Source organism: Scyliorhinus canicula, chromosome 27 (genome assembly GCF_902713615.1).
Source record: "Scyliorhinus canicula chromosome 27, sScyCan1.1, whole genome shotgun sequence".
NCBI lineage: Eukaryota > Metazoa > Chordata > Chondrichthyes > Carcharhiniformes > Scyliorhinidae > Scyliorhinus > Scyliorhinus canicula.
The window spans coordinates 17,858,390-17,874,524 of record NC_052172.1 but is presented as its reverse complement, the minus strand read 5'-3'; the positions used below and the strand labels follow the sequence as shown (position 1 = coordinate 17,874,524).

The 16,135-nt window shown below is 58.0% G+C and overlaps 1 protein-coding gene across 1 annotated transcript in view; it reads right to left on the bottom strand.

The window, feature by feature from the left end:
• Positions 1–16,135, bottom strand: part of LOC119957971 (transcription factor RelB-like) — a 45,349-nt gene that overhangs the window by 26,224 nt on the left and 2,990 nt on the right. Inside the window, exons 2-3 of the mRNA XM_038786214.1 lie at positions 4,048–4,083; positions 1,641–2,332 (exon numbers count right to left, since the gene is read on the bottom strand). Coding sequence (XP_038642142.1) covers positions 1,641–2,332; positions 4,048–4,083 — 728 coding nt within the window. The remainder of the gene's footprint in view (positions 1–1,640; positions 2,333–4,047; positions 4,084–16,135) is intronic.

Below are 16,135 nucleotides of genomic sequence, written 5' to 3'. Positions count from 1 at the left end.
TGAATAATGGCTGGAGCGTGGTGGGGGGAGGGGTGGGGGGAGGGGTGTGTGGGGGGGGGGGGGTCATGTGATCAAAGCTCGAGGAATACCCCATCTCCAGTGCCTCTTGATCCCATTCTATAAAATCGAGAGATCTGAACTGTACACAGTTAGGGTACTCTTATTTGCTGGTGTCAAGGATTTAGTCGATGATCTAACTTCCTTTTGGTTGGGTGTATCAACAGTTTGGTTGATATGGAGCTAGTACAGACTTGTTGGGGCGAACGGTCTCCTTTGGTGCTGAAGATACTATGAAACGCTTTTGGTGCCACAAAAACAACATGCACCGATATAACTTTTTCAACATAAAGGCTCTTCCCAGGAGCATTGCAAAGCCCCTCCTTCGTCAGCCCAACTGAGTGTTTCGCTCGGCCATTGCAGGGGGGGGGGGGGGGGGGGGGGGGCAGTTAAAAGTCAGCCCCATTGATGTGGGTCTGGAGTCACGTGTAGGCCAGACCAGGTAAGGACGGCAGATTTCCTTCCCTAAAGGGGACATTAGTGAAGCATAGAAGCCCTACGGTGCACAAGGAGGCCATTCGGCCCTTCGATTCTGCACCGACCCTTTGAATGAGCACTCTGCCCATGTGGGAGTGTCCACCTCGCCCCATCCCCGTAACCCCATAACCTAACCTGCACATCCCTGGACACGAAGGGCAATTTATCACGGCCAATCCCCCCCAACCTGCACGTCTTTGGACTGTGGGAGGAAACCGGAGCACCCGGAGCAAACCCACGCAGACACGGGGAGGACGTGCAGACTCCGCACAGACAGTCAGCGGAGGCCAGAATTGAACCCGGTCCCTGGCGGCGTGAGGCAGCAGTGCTAACCGCTTAGCCACTGTGGGTTTTTCCAACAAATCGACAATGGTTCCATGGGCCACCATTACCGAGACTAACTTTCAATTCCAGATTTCATCAACAGGATCCAAATCCGGGATTTGAACCCCGAAACGTTAGCCTGGACCTCTGGATTACTGGTCCCGAGGCTTTACCACCGCACCACCATCGCCGATGGGCTTGAGGTGGTAGGTTTTAAGGAGTGTTTTAAAGGAGGTGGACAGTCGGAGAGGTTTGATGAGGGAGAGCCGGGGGCCCCAGGCAGCTGAAGGCACAGCCGCCAATGGTGGAGCGATTTGTTTTAAATTTGGGCGGATGTTCAAAGAGTTGGAAAAGTGCACGGGTCTCGGAGGATTGTGGGACTGGAGACATTTACAGAGAGAGGGATGGAGGAATTTGAAACAATGATTAGAATGGTTTGTTTTTTTTTTAAATCGAGGTATAGCTCGACTGGGAATCAAACGCGGTCAGCGAACACAAGAAGGTGATGAGTGAATGGCATTTGAAGCGTGCAAGGACACAGGCATTGTAGCCCTGGATGAACAAGTTAACTGAGGGTAGAACGTAGGACACCGTCACAAAGTGTGTTGGAATAGTCGAGTCCGGAGGTAACAAAGAAATTGAGGGGTTCAGCAGCTGATCAGCTAAGGCGGCTCATGAGGCAAAATCCTCCAGGACAGCCTCCACCAGTCAGCTCTGATCCACTAACTCCACACACAGGCAGACAGCCCGGATATTCCCGAAGGCACGCCATGGAGACTCACCTGGATGGCTGGGAGAGTTTTGCTTTGTTCCGTTGTGTTCTCTCCTGGGATGCTTCCCGCTGAACGGCCCTCGCACTCGTAGCGAAACCTCATGCCCCGCTGCTTTGGCTGCTCCACAATGACCAATTTGGGCATTTCCTCCTTCACATAAACGTTGCTGAACGGGTGGGGGAAGTGCCTGGGGCCGGACCGCGATGGATCGGTCCTCCTCCCCCCGCGCCGGGCGGCTTTCCGCTTCGTATCCTGTACCCCGTCGTCTTTGCTGACCGGCTGAGGCGGCCCCGTGCCCCTGCTGACCAGCTGAGGCGACCCCGTGCCCCTGCCGACCAGCTGAGGCGACCCCGTGCCCCTGCCGACCAGCTGAGGCGGCCCCGTGCCCCTGCCGACCAGCTGAGGCGGCCCCGTGCCCCTGCCGACCAGCTGAGGCGGCCCCGTGCCCCTGCTGACCAGCTGAGGCGGCCCCGTGCCCCTGCTGACCAGCTGAGGCGGCCCCGTGCCCCTGCTGACCAGCTGAGGCGGCCCCGTGTCCATGGGCATCAGCTCAGCTGGGGACGCAGCCCAGCCAGGAATCTGGTTCATGAGCTGGTTCCTGATCTCTCCAATCTGAGGATCGGCGAAGTCGCAAGGCTGCGTGTTCCTGATTTTCCCCTCTTCAAGGTCCTTCAGGATAAATTCATTCAGCACATTCAGATCTGGAAAATAAAACACACAACATAATTACATTGGAGGCAGTTCAGGGAAGATTCATTTGGCTGATTCTTGGCGTGAAGGGTTTGCCAACGAGGACAGGTTAAGTCCGTCCGGCCTATCCTCCCTCATTGGAGTTTAGAGGTCATCTTATTGAAACATTGGATTCTGAGGGGACTTGACAGGAAGATGTTCAAAGGATTTTTCTTTCCCTTCGGAGAGCGACTAGAATGAGGGGCGGGGACAGTTAAAATAAGGGGTCTCCCATTTTAAGTTGAGAAGGATTTATTTCTTCCAGAGGATCGTTAGTCTCTGGAATTCGCTGCCCAGAGAGCAGTGAAGGCCGAGTCATTGAATATTCTTAAGACAGAGTTAGGAAGATTCGTAGAAATCATAGAATCCCTACAGTGCAGAAGGAGGCCCTTTGGCCCATCAATCCCACACCGACCCTTCGAAAGAGCCCTCCCACCTGGGCCCAATTCCCCGACCCATCCCCGTCACCCACCCAACCTTTGAACACGAAAGGGGCAATTTAGCACGGCCAATCCACCTAACCTGCTCATCTTTGGGAGGAAACCGGAGCACCCGGAGGAAACCCACGCAGACACGGGGGAGAACGTGCAGACTCCGCACAGACAGTCACCCAAGCCGGGAATCGAACCCGGGTCCTTGGCGAGGTGAGGCGGCAGAGCTAACCACCATACCCCCAGTTTGATTTTTGACAATCACCTTAAATAAGTGCCCTCTGGCTCACAACCCTTCCAGCCTTTGCAAATACTGTAGTTTGGATTTATTTTAACCCTTCACGATTTTAACTTTTATCAAACGCAGAGATCCCTGTTGTGAAGAGCGCAAATCCCCCCCCGGGTATTCCACTCTCTACACATCATTAATCCCCGGAATCTTTCCGGCTGGAGGAATGTTACAATTATCCTCACTGTTCTTGGAACTGGGAGGGGGGGGGGGGGGGGGGGAGGAGCAGGGGGATGGAGAGGAATAGCAGCCGGAAGGTCCGCATTCCAGAATTCTGCTAACATAGCAGTTCGGTTGAGGGCGTGGTGGAGGGGACAGTACACAATCTTGTTGGATTTATTCTTTCGTGAGATTTGGATGTCGCTGGCTGGGCCCAGCATTGCCCGTCCTTAATTGCCGCTCGAGAAGCGGGTGGGTGAGCCGCCTTCTTGAACCATGCAGTCCGTGAGGTGTAGATACGCCCACCGTGCTGTTAGGGAGGGAGTTCCAAGGCTTTGGCCCAGCGACAGTGAAGGAACGGCCGATGTATTTCCAAGTCAGGGTGGTGTTGGGCGTGGAGGGGAACCCCCAGGCGGCGATGTTTCGGAGTGTCTGCTGCCCCTTGTCCTGGTAGAGGTGGTGGGTTTGGAAGGTGTCGTTGAAGGAGGCTTGCCGTGTACCATCTTGTACATGACACACAGGCTGCCCCTGTGCGTCGGTGGTGGAGGGAGTGGATATTTGAGATGCCAATCAAGCGGGGTTGCTTTGTCCATGATGTTGGGAGCGTTGGAGCTGCACTCATCCAGGCAAGTGACGGGTATTCCATCACACTCCTGACTTGTACCCATATTGGACAGGCTTTGGGGGAAGTCAGGAGGAGTGTTACTAACTCTGCAACTTACTGACTTAACAGCTGGGACCCCGAGTGGGAAAAATAACCGTGCTCCCTGACCCAAGGGGGAATTGCTCCAGATGTACAGATACTCACCGAAATTCTGGTCCTGATGTATTGACCCACTGGCTCCTGGAAAGATAAGAGAGAAGAAAAAAAGTGAAACAAAATCGTACACAGGACGACCCCAGCCTCCGAGATAGAATCCCTAACAGGGGCCATTCGGCCCATCGAGTCTGCAGCAACTCTCTGAAAGAGCACCCTACCTAGGCCTATTCCTCCACCTTATCCCCGTAACCCCACCTAACCTGCACATCTTTGGACCGTGGGAGGAAACCGGAGCACCCGGAGGAAACCCACGCACACACGGGGAGAAATTGCAAACTCCACACAGATAGTCGCCCGAGGCCGGAACTGAACCTGGGTCCCTGGCGCCGTGAGGCAGCAGTGCTAACCACTGTGCCACCCTACCATCCCCAGATAGCGGGGGTTCTCTGCCATACATGACAACAAGAGGGTTTGGAAAGAGAAGAACACACCGACGCCCAGTTCCCAATGAGTCCTACCTATTTTCCATAGATGATCACCCTCACTCATCTCGATGGGGCGCGGAAGTCAATCCCAAATTTCTCTAGAAACGCATCGTGTTGGCTCAGATGGTGTACTTCAGCCCAACAAGTTTACACAGCTTTATTCCTTCGTAGGATTTTCCTTACTGGCGTGATGTCACGTGGTACTGTCAACACCCATTAAACAGTGGGCTGAATGGCCTGATTCCTTGCCCTCAGTTCTATGTTACTTTATTATCTTTTCGGCTGCTATTTCAAATCGGTCACCAGTGAATAATTTGCCTGCATTATAGCCCAAGTCAACTCAGGTAAATGTAACCCTTTTCCAAGGCAAAAAAGAAAATGGCTCCCATACTCTATGCTTGCGATGATAATTCCTGACGTCTGGAATCACCCACATTCACGGTCCCAACGACCTACCGTTATCCCAACTGCACAAAAATTAAACTGGATTTGAAGGCAAATTCTCACCGCACTCAGCCGCAGGCAGACTGGTCAGTGGCTACCAGGGGGAAGCAGGTCTCCAGCCGCAGAGCGCTCAAACCAAGCAGGAAAGCTTATTCACACAGAAATGCCTCCGCGTCAGGAACCTGCGCCAAGCTCGAGTCAGGCACTGAACACGTCCAGCTGCGAGCCACCTTTTAAATCACCAGAGGAACAGGAAGAGAAACTCGGGAACGAGCTGCGGCCCACGTCAAGCGTCGACAGCAGAGTAATTCCCCCCCCCCCCCACTGCCAGAAACTGGAGGCAATAATTCCCCGCTTTTGCCCCCACCCTCCGTTACAGGACGCCCTCCCCTAGCCAGTGGCCGACTCCTCAGGTCAGCCTGCAAGCTTCCCCGGAATAAGGAAGTGCGCCGCAGTACATTTTTTATTTTGTTTTGCCCGGACCATCTGGCCAGCTTCCTCCTCCGTCCCAAATTCAGGGAGAAGTTGTGTGCAAACAGCTTCCTGAGTCAGAATCAACCGATACCGTGACGTGCCTCGTCATGGGGTAGAGACCTGGGACCCACTTCAGAAGTCGCAACTTCTGCTGGATGGGACTCTGAATAGAGAAAGTTGGGGGGGGTTGGTGGTGGGGGGGCAAAGAGTAGGTGGTGCCAAGCCGGTCTGCTGAGCCGTCTCCTACCTTCCCAAATGCCAATTAGCAAAAGGCGCCACTCATAGAACTTACAGTGAAGGAGGAGGCCATTTGGCCCATCGAGTCTGCACCGACCCTTGGAAAGACCACCCCACTCAAGCCCCCACTTCCACCCTATCCCAGGAACCCCTCCTGACCTTTTCGGATGCTAAAGGCAATTTATCACGGCCAATCCACCTAACCTGCCCATCTTTGGACTGTGGGAGGAAACCGGAGCGCCCGGAGGAAACCCACGCAGACACGGGGAGGACGTGCAGACTCCGCACAGACAGTGACCCGAGCCGGGAGTTGAACCTTGGGACCCTGGAGCTGTGAAGCCACAGTGCTAACCACTGTGTTACCGTGCTGCTAACACCGAGCTACATAAACGTCCTGCCCAATGCTGAATTAGCAACGGTATTTTTTTTAATCCATTCATGGCATGCGGGTATCTAATTGCCCTCGAACTGAGTGTCTCACTCGGCCACTCCAGTTGTCCGCCGACACTCGCACAGCAAGGAACGGCCACCCCATCACGAGGTGCCGGCACCTGGCCAGTCAGGAGACCCTTCACGGACATCCCGCTACGGCCAACGGAGCACGTGGTATCGTGACTGGTACAGGCTTGGAGGGCCGAAGGGCCCGTTCCTGTACTCAACTGTTTTTGTTTATTTTAGAGTACCCAATGTACTTCTTTTTTTCCAATTAAGGGGCAATTTAGTGTGGCCAATCCACCTACCCTGCACATCTTTGGGTTGTGGGGGTCAGACCCACGCAAACAGGGGGAGAATGTGCAAACTTCACACGGACAGTGACCCAGAGCCGGGATCGAACCTGGGACCTCAGAGCCGTGAGGCAGCAGGGCTAACCCACTGCGCCACCGTGCTGCCCCTTTGTTCACTTTTTAATTGAAGTGTCACCACTGTTGGTGGAAGCAGCCCATTTGCGCACAGGAAGCTCCCACTAACGGCGACCAGCTCGTCACTCTCTAGCCCCGTCACCGCTGCTCTTACAGGAGATGATCTGACCGTGCGTCACCCCCGTCTGTCTTGCACCACCCTCACACATCCGCTGCAAGCACTCCGTCACGTCCGTCATCCGGCTAGCCAGGTCAATCCCCTCCTTCTGCTGCCTGCCCGCGTTCTAGAGGAGGTTCCAAGTGGCCAAAATACGGACATTTTGTTTTCTAGGCGTCACGTTTTTTTAAAAAAAACGTTTTTCCTCTTGCGATTTCAAGCCCCCCCTCGTCATTTGTCTCAAGGACTGGACACGGAATTTTAAAGAAACTTCTTTACATCCCGCATTTCCAAGGCCTCCACTTTCTTCCACGTTGTTGTGCGAGGGATAAATATCGACTGAGGGCACTACCGCTGAGCCACCCGCGAGGGGCAAGGATTGCAGAAGATTTAAATCGGGCTGAATCGCGGGACAGTCTCGAGGGGCTGAATGGCCGCCGCCAGCTTTGGGGGGGGGGGGGCTGGACTCTCCGCACCCCGACGCCAAAATCGCAGCCGGTGCCGAGGCAGAGAAGTCATTTCCCCGAAATCAGGACCGGCAACGGGTCCACGATCGGAGGGCAGGGCGGACCTTATCTGCGGCCAGGCAATGTTTGTGCGGGCGGACGGGCACGTGGCCGATCGGGGTGGTCTGTTTTCAGTGTCCAGCTCCGCCGTCCAAGTCAGCCATGAAGCACGGCACGGCCACTGGAGGCCACCGCCGTGCGTGTGCGCGGCCTCCGACCCGGAGGTGCGGGGGCCCGTATCTGCAGCGAGAGCTGGGTCCCTGCTAGCCCTCTGCGGGTCTAGTTTTGAAGTCGGCACGGGGACATAGTCCCAAAAACAGGAGAATCCAGCACCCTGTCTTTTGGAAGTGGGGGGGTAGAATTGAGAAGACAAAGTGACTGCCAACAGAAGCAGAAAATAACTGAATTGAATATCTGGGGTTGCCACGTGTTTCTGGATAAAGGCCCAGAGGTTACATCATATGACCATCCGCCTCCGCATAACCCTGCCAGAAACTTTTCCTGGAATCACAGAATCCCCACAGTGCAGAAGGAAGCCATTCGGCCCATTGAGTCTGCACCAACCCTCCAAAAGAACACCCTACCTCAGCCCACTCCCCCACCCGGTCCTGTGCCCCGCACATTGATCACGGTCAATCCACCTAACTTAACCTTTGGATGTGTGGGTGGAAACCGGAGCACCCGGAGCAAACCCACGCAGACACGGGGAGAACGTGCAAACTCCGCACGGACAGTGACCCGAGGTCGGAATTGACCCCGGATCGCTGGCGTGGTGAGGCAAGGGTGCTAACCACTGTGCCACCTGGCTGCCATTTCTGCCCCCTCGTCCTCTTTATCTTCACAGCTAATGAAGTAAAAAAATTAAGTGCTCAATGAGTAAAAAAATATATTTTCTTCTGTAAATGGTTTTCCTCGCAGTATAGTCATAACACTGAGAGGTTGTTTCCCCCTGTGGGAGAGTCTGGGGCCAGAGGGCAGAATCTCAGAGTGAGGGGGGTCGCCCATTTCAGACAGAGATGAGGAGGAATTTCTTCTCTCCGATGGGAGTGAATCTGTGGAATTCTTTACCGCAGAGAGCTGTAGAGGCTGGGGCGTGAAGTATGTTCAAGACTGGATTTTAAAAAATAAATTTAGAGTACCTAATTCATTTTTTCCGATTAAGGGGCAATTTAGCGCGGCCAATCCACCTATCCTGCACATCTTTTGTTTTGTGGGGGCGAAATCCATGCAAACACAGGGACAATGTGCAAACTCCACACGGACAGTGACCCAGAGCCGGGATCGAACCTGGGACCTCGGCGCCGTGAGGCAGCAGGGCTAACCCACTGCACCACCATGCCGCCCAAGACTGGATTTCTAAATCAGTGAGGGAATCGAGGGTTATGGGGATAAATCAGGAAAATGGAGTCCAGGATTATCACATCAGATCAGTCACGATCTCATTGAATGGCGGAGCAGACTCGATGGGCCGAATGGCCAACTTCTGCCCCTATCTATGTCTTATAACCATATTTTTTTTAATATAAATTTAGAGTATCCAATTATTTTTTCCAATTAAGGGGCAATTTAGCGTGGCCAATCCACCTAACCTGCACATCTTTGGGTTGTGGGGGGCGAAACCCACGCAGACACGGGGAGAATGTGCAAACTCCACATGGACAGTGACCTAGAGCCGGGATTCGAACCCGGGTCCTCAGCGCCGTAGGCAGCAGTGCTAACCACTGCGCCACCGTGCCGCCCCTATGTCTTATAACCATAAAGACACAAAACAAGGTCAGTCAGCCAATTAAATTAGTGCCGACCCTAGAGAAACCAGTCAGTCCCATCCAGCAACCCCCCCTCTCCCATCCAACAAACCCCCTCGCAACCCCGCTCTATCCCTGCAGCCCAAAACGTTTACTTCCTCAAGCACTAATCCAATTTCCTTTTGAAATCATTTATCATCTCCGCTGCCAACAACCCCTCCCCGCCCCCCCCCCCCCCCCCCCCCACCGCCGCCCCCAGCCTCACATTAAGCACAATAAGGTAACTCTGCCAATAAGACTAGAAAGTAAATCTTGACTACAAATCCAGGTTAATCTGTGCAGTGCCCATCCCTTCTCCGAGTGCCACCAACATCCCCTTTATTGAAAGGGTGTAGTCGATGTAAACAGCAAGTGAAATCTATGAAGCGATAAAAGAATGAAAACATCAATTCCAACTCAAATGCAGGGCGGCACGGTGGTGCAGTGGTTAGCACTGCTGCCTCGTGGCACCGAGGACCCCTGTTCGATCCCAGCCCCCTGTCAGTGTGGAGTTAACCTGAAAAGGGAGAATGTTTATATAGTGCCTTTAACGTAAAGGGTCTCACAGGAGCATTAGTGGGCAAACTGTTACCCTGAGCCACAAAAGGAGATATAGGAACAAGAACCATAGATTCCCTACAGTGCAGAACGAGGCCATTTGGCCCATCGAGTCTGCACCAACCCACAAAAAGAGCATTCCTTTTCGAGCGAAAAAAAAAACAAAGAGAGGGAGAGAGAGAGAGATATCAGTGAGTGAGGCACAAGAGCAAACGGAAGCCCAGGGAGCAGTTCCACCATTAAAACTTCTCATGCTGCCAGAAACCTCCCAGTCAACCATAGAATCCCTACAGTGCAGAAGGGGGCCATTCGGCCCATTGGGTCTGCACCGACCTTCTGAAAGAGCCACCTGGGCCCTACCCACCGGCCCACCCTCCATAACCCCCCACCTCATCTACACATCTTTGGACTGTGGGAGGAAACCGGAGCGCCCGGAGGAAACCCCCACGCAGACACGGGGGAGAAGGTTCAGACTCCGCACAGACGGTCACCCGAGGTCGGAGGGGAAGGGACAGAGAGTGTGTGGGAGAGGGAGGGGTGGGGGCAGAGAGAGTGAGGTTTAGGGAGGGCATTCCAGAGATGAGGCAGTTGAAAGTACAGCCACCAAACGATGATAAGCAGGGTTTCCTGGGAGGAGATTACAGCAGGGGGGGGGGCTGGGAGGAGATTACAGCTGGGGGGGGGCTGGGAGGAGATTACAGCGGGGGGGGGGGGGGGGGGGGGCCTGGGAGGAGATTACAGCGGGGGGGTGGGCCTGGGAGGAGATTACAGCAGGGGGGGGGCTGGGAGGAGATTACAGCAGGGGGGGGGCTGGGAGGAGATTACAGCAGGGGGGGGGCTGGGAGGAGATTACAGCAGGGGGGGGGCTGGGAGGAGATTACAGCAATTACAGCGGGGGGAGGGGCCTGGGAGGAGATTACAGCAGGGGGTGGGGCTGGGAGGAGATTACAGCAATTACAGTGGGGGGAGGGGCCTGGGAGGAGATTACAGCAGGGGGGGGGGGGGCTGGGAGGAGATTACAGCGGGGGGGGGGGGGCCTGGGAGGAGATTACTGCAGGGGGGGGGCTAGGAAGAGATTACAGCGGGGGGGGGGGGGGGGGGCTGGGAGGAGATTACAGCGGGGGGGGGCTGGGAGGAGATTATAGCAGGGGGGGGCTGGGAGGAGATTATAGCAGGGGGGGGCTGGGAGGAGATTACAGCAATTATAGCGGGGGGAGGGGCCTGGGAGGACATTATAGCAGGGGGGGGGCTGGGAGGAGATTACAGCGGGGGGGGGGGGGCCTGGGAGGAGATTACTGCGGGGGGGGGGGGGGTTAGGAAGAGATTACAGCGGGGGGGGGGCTGGGAGGAGATTACAGCGGGGGGGGGGGGGTTGGGAGGAGATTACAGCGGGGGGGGCTGGGAGGAGATTACAGCAGGGGGGGGCTGGGAGGAGATTACAGCAGCGGGGGGGGGCTGGGAGGAGATTACTGCAGCGGGGGGGGCTGGGAGGAGATTACAGCAGCGGGGGGGGCTGGGAGGAGATTACAGCAGGGGGGGGCTGGGAGGAGATTACAGCAGGGGGGGGGCTGGGAGGAGATTACAGCAATTACAGCAGGGGGAGGGGCCTGGGAGGAGATTACAGCAGGGGGGGGGCTGGGAGGAGATTACAGCAATTACAGTGGGGGGAGGGGCCTGGGAGGAGATTACAGCGGGGGGGGGGGGGCTGGGAGGAGATTACAGCGGGGGGGGGGGGGGCCTGGGAGGAGATTACTGCAGGGGGGGGGGGGGCTAGGAAGAGATTACAGCGGGGGGGGCTGGGAGGAGATTACAGCGGGGGGGGCTGGGAGGAGATTACAGCGGGGGGGCTGGGAGGAGATTATAGCAGGGGGGGGGGGGGGAGGAGATTACAGCAATTATAGCGGGGGGAGGGGCCTGGGAGGAGATTATAGCAGGGGGGGGGGGGGCTGGGAGGAGATTTCAGCGGGGGGGGGGGGGCCTGGGAGGAGATTACGGCGGGGGGGGGGGGGGCTAGGAAGAGATTACAGCGGGGGGGGGGGCTGGGAGGAGATTACAGCGGGGGGGGTGGGCTGGGAGGAGATTACAGCGGGGGGGGTGGGCTGGGAGGAGATTACAGCGGGGGGGGGGGCTGGGAGGAGATTACAGCAGGGGGGGGCTGGGAGGAGATTACAGCGGGGGGGGCTGGGAGGAGATTACAGCAGGGGGGGGGGCTGGGAGGAGATTACAGCAGGGGGGGGCTGGGAGGAGATTACAGCGGGAGTGGGGGGCTGGGAGGAGATTACAGCAATTACAGCGGGGGGAGGGGCCTGGGAGGAGATTACAGCAAGGGGGGGGGCTGGGAGGAGATTACAGCAATTACAGCGGGGGGGGGGGGCCTGGGAGGAGATTACAGCAGGGGGGGGGGGGCTGGGAGGAGATTACAGCGGGGGGGGGGGGGCCTGGGAGATTACTGCGGGGGTGGGGGGCTAGGAAGAGATTACAGCGGGGGGGGGGCTGGGAGGAGATTACAGCGGGGGGGTGGGCTGGGAGGATATTACAGCGGGGGGGCTGGGAGGAGATTACAGCAGGGGGGGGCTGGGAGGAGATTACAGCGGGGGGGGGCTGGGAGGAGATTACAGCAGCGGGGGGGGGGCTGGGAGGGGATTACAGCGGGGGGGGCTGGGAGCAGATTACAGCGGGGGGCCTGGGAGGAGATTACAGTGGGGGGAGGGGCCTGGGAGGAGATTACAGCAGGGGGGGTGGGCCTGGGAGGAGATTACAGCGGGGGGGGGGGGGGGCTGGGAGGAGATTTACAGCAGGGGGGGGGCTGGGAGGAGATTACAGCAGGGGGGGGGGCTGGGAGGAGATTACAGCAATTACAGCGGGGGGGGGAGGGGCCTGGGAGGAGATTACAGCAGGGGGGGGGGCTGGGAGGAGATTACAGCAGGGGGGGGGGGGGGGTGGGCTGGGAGGAGATTACAGCGGGGGGGGGGCTGGGAGGAGATTACAGCAGGGGGGGGCTGGGAGGAGATTACAGCAATTACAGCGGGGGGAGGGGCCTGGGAGGAGATTACAGCGGGGGGGGGGGGGGGGGGTGGGCTGGGAGGAGATTACAGCGGGGGGGGCTGGGAGGAGATTACAGCAGGGGGGGCTGGGAGGAGATTACAGCAGTGGGGGCTGGGAGGAGATTACAACGGGGGGTGCTGGGAGCAGATTACAGCGGTGGGGGGGGGGCTGGGAGGAGGTTACAGCCGGGGGGGGCTGGGAGCAGATTACAGCGGTGGGGGGGGGCTGGGAGGAGGTTACAGCCGGGGGGGGGGGGGGGGGGGGGGAAGACCTGGGAGGAGATTACAGCAATTACAGCGGGGGGAGGGGCCTGGGAGGAGATTATAGCAGGGGGGGGGGCAGGGAGGAGATTACAGCGGGGGGGGGGGGGCCTGGGAGGAGATTACTGCGGGGGGGGGGGCTAGGAAGAGATTACAGCGGGGGGGGGGCTGGGAGGAGGATTACAGCGGGGGGGGTGGGCTGGGAGGAGATTACAGCGGGAGGGGCTGGGAGGAGATTACAGCAGGGGGGGCTGGGAGGAGATTACAGCAGGGGGGGGCTGGGAGGAGATTACAGCGGGGGGGGGGGCTGGGAGGAGATTACAGCAGCGGGGGGGGCTGGGAGGAGATTACAGCAGGGGGGGGGCTGGGAGGAGATTACAGCGGGGGGGGGCTGGGAGGAGATTACAGCAGGGGGAGGGGCCTGGGAGGAGATTACAGCAGGGGGGGGGGGGCTGGGAGGAGATTACAGCAATTACAGCGGGGGGAGGGGCCTGGGAGGAGATTACAGCAGGGGGGGGGGGGGGCTGGGAGGAGATTACAGCGGGGGGGGGGGGCTAGGAAGAGATTACAGCGGGGGGGGGGGCTGGGAGGAGATTACAGCGGGGGGGGGGCTGGGAGGAGATTACAGCGGGGGGGCTGGGAGGAGATTTCAGCAGGGGGGGCTGGGAGGAGGTTACAGCGGGGGGCTGGGAGGAGATTACAGCAGCGGGGGGGCTGGGAGGAGATTACAGCGGGGGGGGGGGGCTGGGAGCAGATTACAGCGGGGGGCCTGGGAGGAGATTACAGCGGGTGGGGGGGGGGGCCTGGGAGGAGATTACAGCGGGGGGGGGCTGGGAGGAGATTACAGCGGGGGGGGGGGGGGGGCTGGGAGGAGATACAGCAGGGGGGGGGCTGGGAGGAGATTACAGCAATTACAGCGGGGGGGGGCTGGGAGGAGATTACAGCGGGGGGGTGGGTGGGAGGAGATTACAGCGGGGGGGGCTGGGAGGAGCTTACAGCAGGGGGGGGGCTGGGAGGAGATTACAGCAGGGGGGGCTGGGAGGAGATTACAGCGGGGGGTGCTGGGAGCAGATAACAGCAGGGGGGGGCTGGGAGCAGATAACAGCAGGGGGGGGCTGGGAGGAGATTACAGCGGGGGGGGGGACTGGGAGCATATTACAGCAGGGGGGGGGGGCTGGGAGGAGATTACAGCGGGGGGGGTGGGGGGGGGAGACCTGGGAGGAGATTACAGCGGGGGGGGGGGGGGGCTGGGAGGAGATTACAGCGGGGGGACACGGGGGGGGGGTGGGGGGGGGGCTGGGAGGAGATACAGCGGGGGGGGGGCTGGGAGGAGATTACAGCGGGGGGGGGCTGGGAGGAGATTACAGCGGGCGGGGGGGGGCTGGGAGGAGATTACAGCAGGGGGGGGGGCTGGGAGGAGATTACAGCGGGGGGGGCTGGGAGGAGATTACAGCGGGGGGGGGGCTGGGAGGAGATTACAGCGGGGGGACACGGGGGGGGCTGGGAGGAGATTACAGCGGGGGGGGGCTGGGAGGAGATTACAGCGGGGGGGGGCTGGGAGGAGATTACAGCGGGGGGGGGCTGGGAGGAGATTACAGCAGGGGGGGGCTGGGAGGAGATTACAGAGCGGGGGGGGGCTGGGAGGAGATTACAGAGCGGGGGGGGGGCTGGGAGGAGGATTACAGCGGGGGGGCTGGGAGGAGATTACAGCGGGGGGGGGGCTGGGAGGAGATTACAGCGGGGGGGGCTGGGAGGAGATTACAGCGGGGGGGGGCTGGGAGGAGATTACAGCGGGGGGGCTGGGAGGAGATTACAGCGGGGGGACACGGGGGGAGCTGGGAGGAGATTACAGCGGGGGGGGCTGGGAGGAGATTACAGCGGGGGGGCTGGGACGAGATTACAGCGGGGGGGGCTGGGAGGAGATTACAGCGGGGGGACACGGGGGGGGGGGGGCTGGGAGGAGATTACAGCGGGGGGGGGCGCGAGGGGGGGGGGAAAGGCTGCGGATTGATTGTGGAATTTTAAAAGTCATTGCCAGATCAGGAGCTAGGTTAGATGGGCAAACACAGTGTGTGAACGGAATGCAGTGTGATGTCGGTCAGTATTGGCCAGGGCGACCCGGTGAGGCCCCTGATAGAACGACAAGAGTTGGCACAACCCCTGGAACCGTGCTAAAGCAAGGAGTTAGCGGCACTCGGGCGAGAAGAGGAAGTGGGTGGAGAGACATGCACAGACACCCAAAGAAACGCACCAGATAGGATCGGCGCGGACAAGATTTATTTGGAAAATCAATTGTTAAAACGTACAAGGTTCTGAGGGGGTAGATGTCGAGAGAGGATGTCTCCCCTCACGGGTTGTGGGGGGTCTAGAACAAGGGTCAAATTGAGAGAGCTCCATTGTTTGGAGCTTTGCCGCTCCTCCAGTGAGAAATGGGGGCCGGGTCATTGAATATATTCAAGGCCAAGGTTGATTGCAGCCCAGGGCTAAATCGCTGGCTTTGAAAGCAGGCCAGCAGCACGGTTCAATTCCCGTACCAGCCTCCCCGAACAGGCGCCGGAACTAGGGGCTTTTCACAGTAACTTCATTTGAAGCCTACTTGTGACAATAAGCGATTTTCATTTCATTGACAGCAGGGGGGGGGGGGGGGGGGGGGGGAGAAGAGAGACTGGCCTGGAAAAAGAGATTTCAATCGGGTTTTGACTGACACGTCAAGGTTGCCGTCAACCTTTCCTCTCAACCCTCAGTGGCAGAGGCGGGCAGCTTGCTCTCGAAGGCTCTCCCTGGGTTAAAAATAACAAGAGAGGAGGCGGGTCTCACCCGCCTGTGGGCAACTGACTCACTTCGGCTTTTGAAAAAGAGACCCGTCGATAAAGTCAGCAAATCGACCGCAAAAAAAAAAAAAATAGAGTCAAGAAATCAGTCGGACAAAAGATGCTAAATAATCCTGTTCCCAAAACAAAACATCTCCAACAAGTCCAGCACCGCTCACTGAGCCACGTCTACAGGCCGGAGTGTTTCATTTGAGCGTTGGAGAGGTTTACCAGGCCATGGAGGAGCTACAATGGCCATCCTTTATTATAATATTTCTTCACAGTGGATTAAGGTTCAGAAAACCTCAATACTTTGACACAAACTCCCATCTCCCCTTCAAATTGATACCTGCCCCAAAACGAACCTAGCAAGATTGGCGCAGAGTCTCTGACTGTTGACCGACCACAGAAATCTGTCTACCGTCCCACCGTTGAGGTTATCACAATGTTCTGCTCCATCGAATGGGCCTTAAAGCGCCCAGAGTGGCAAGCATCCAGAAAATACCTGCCCCATCA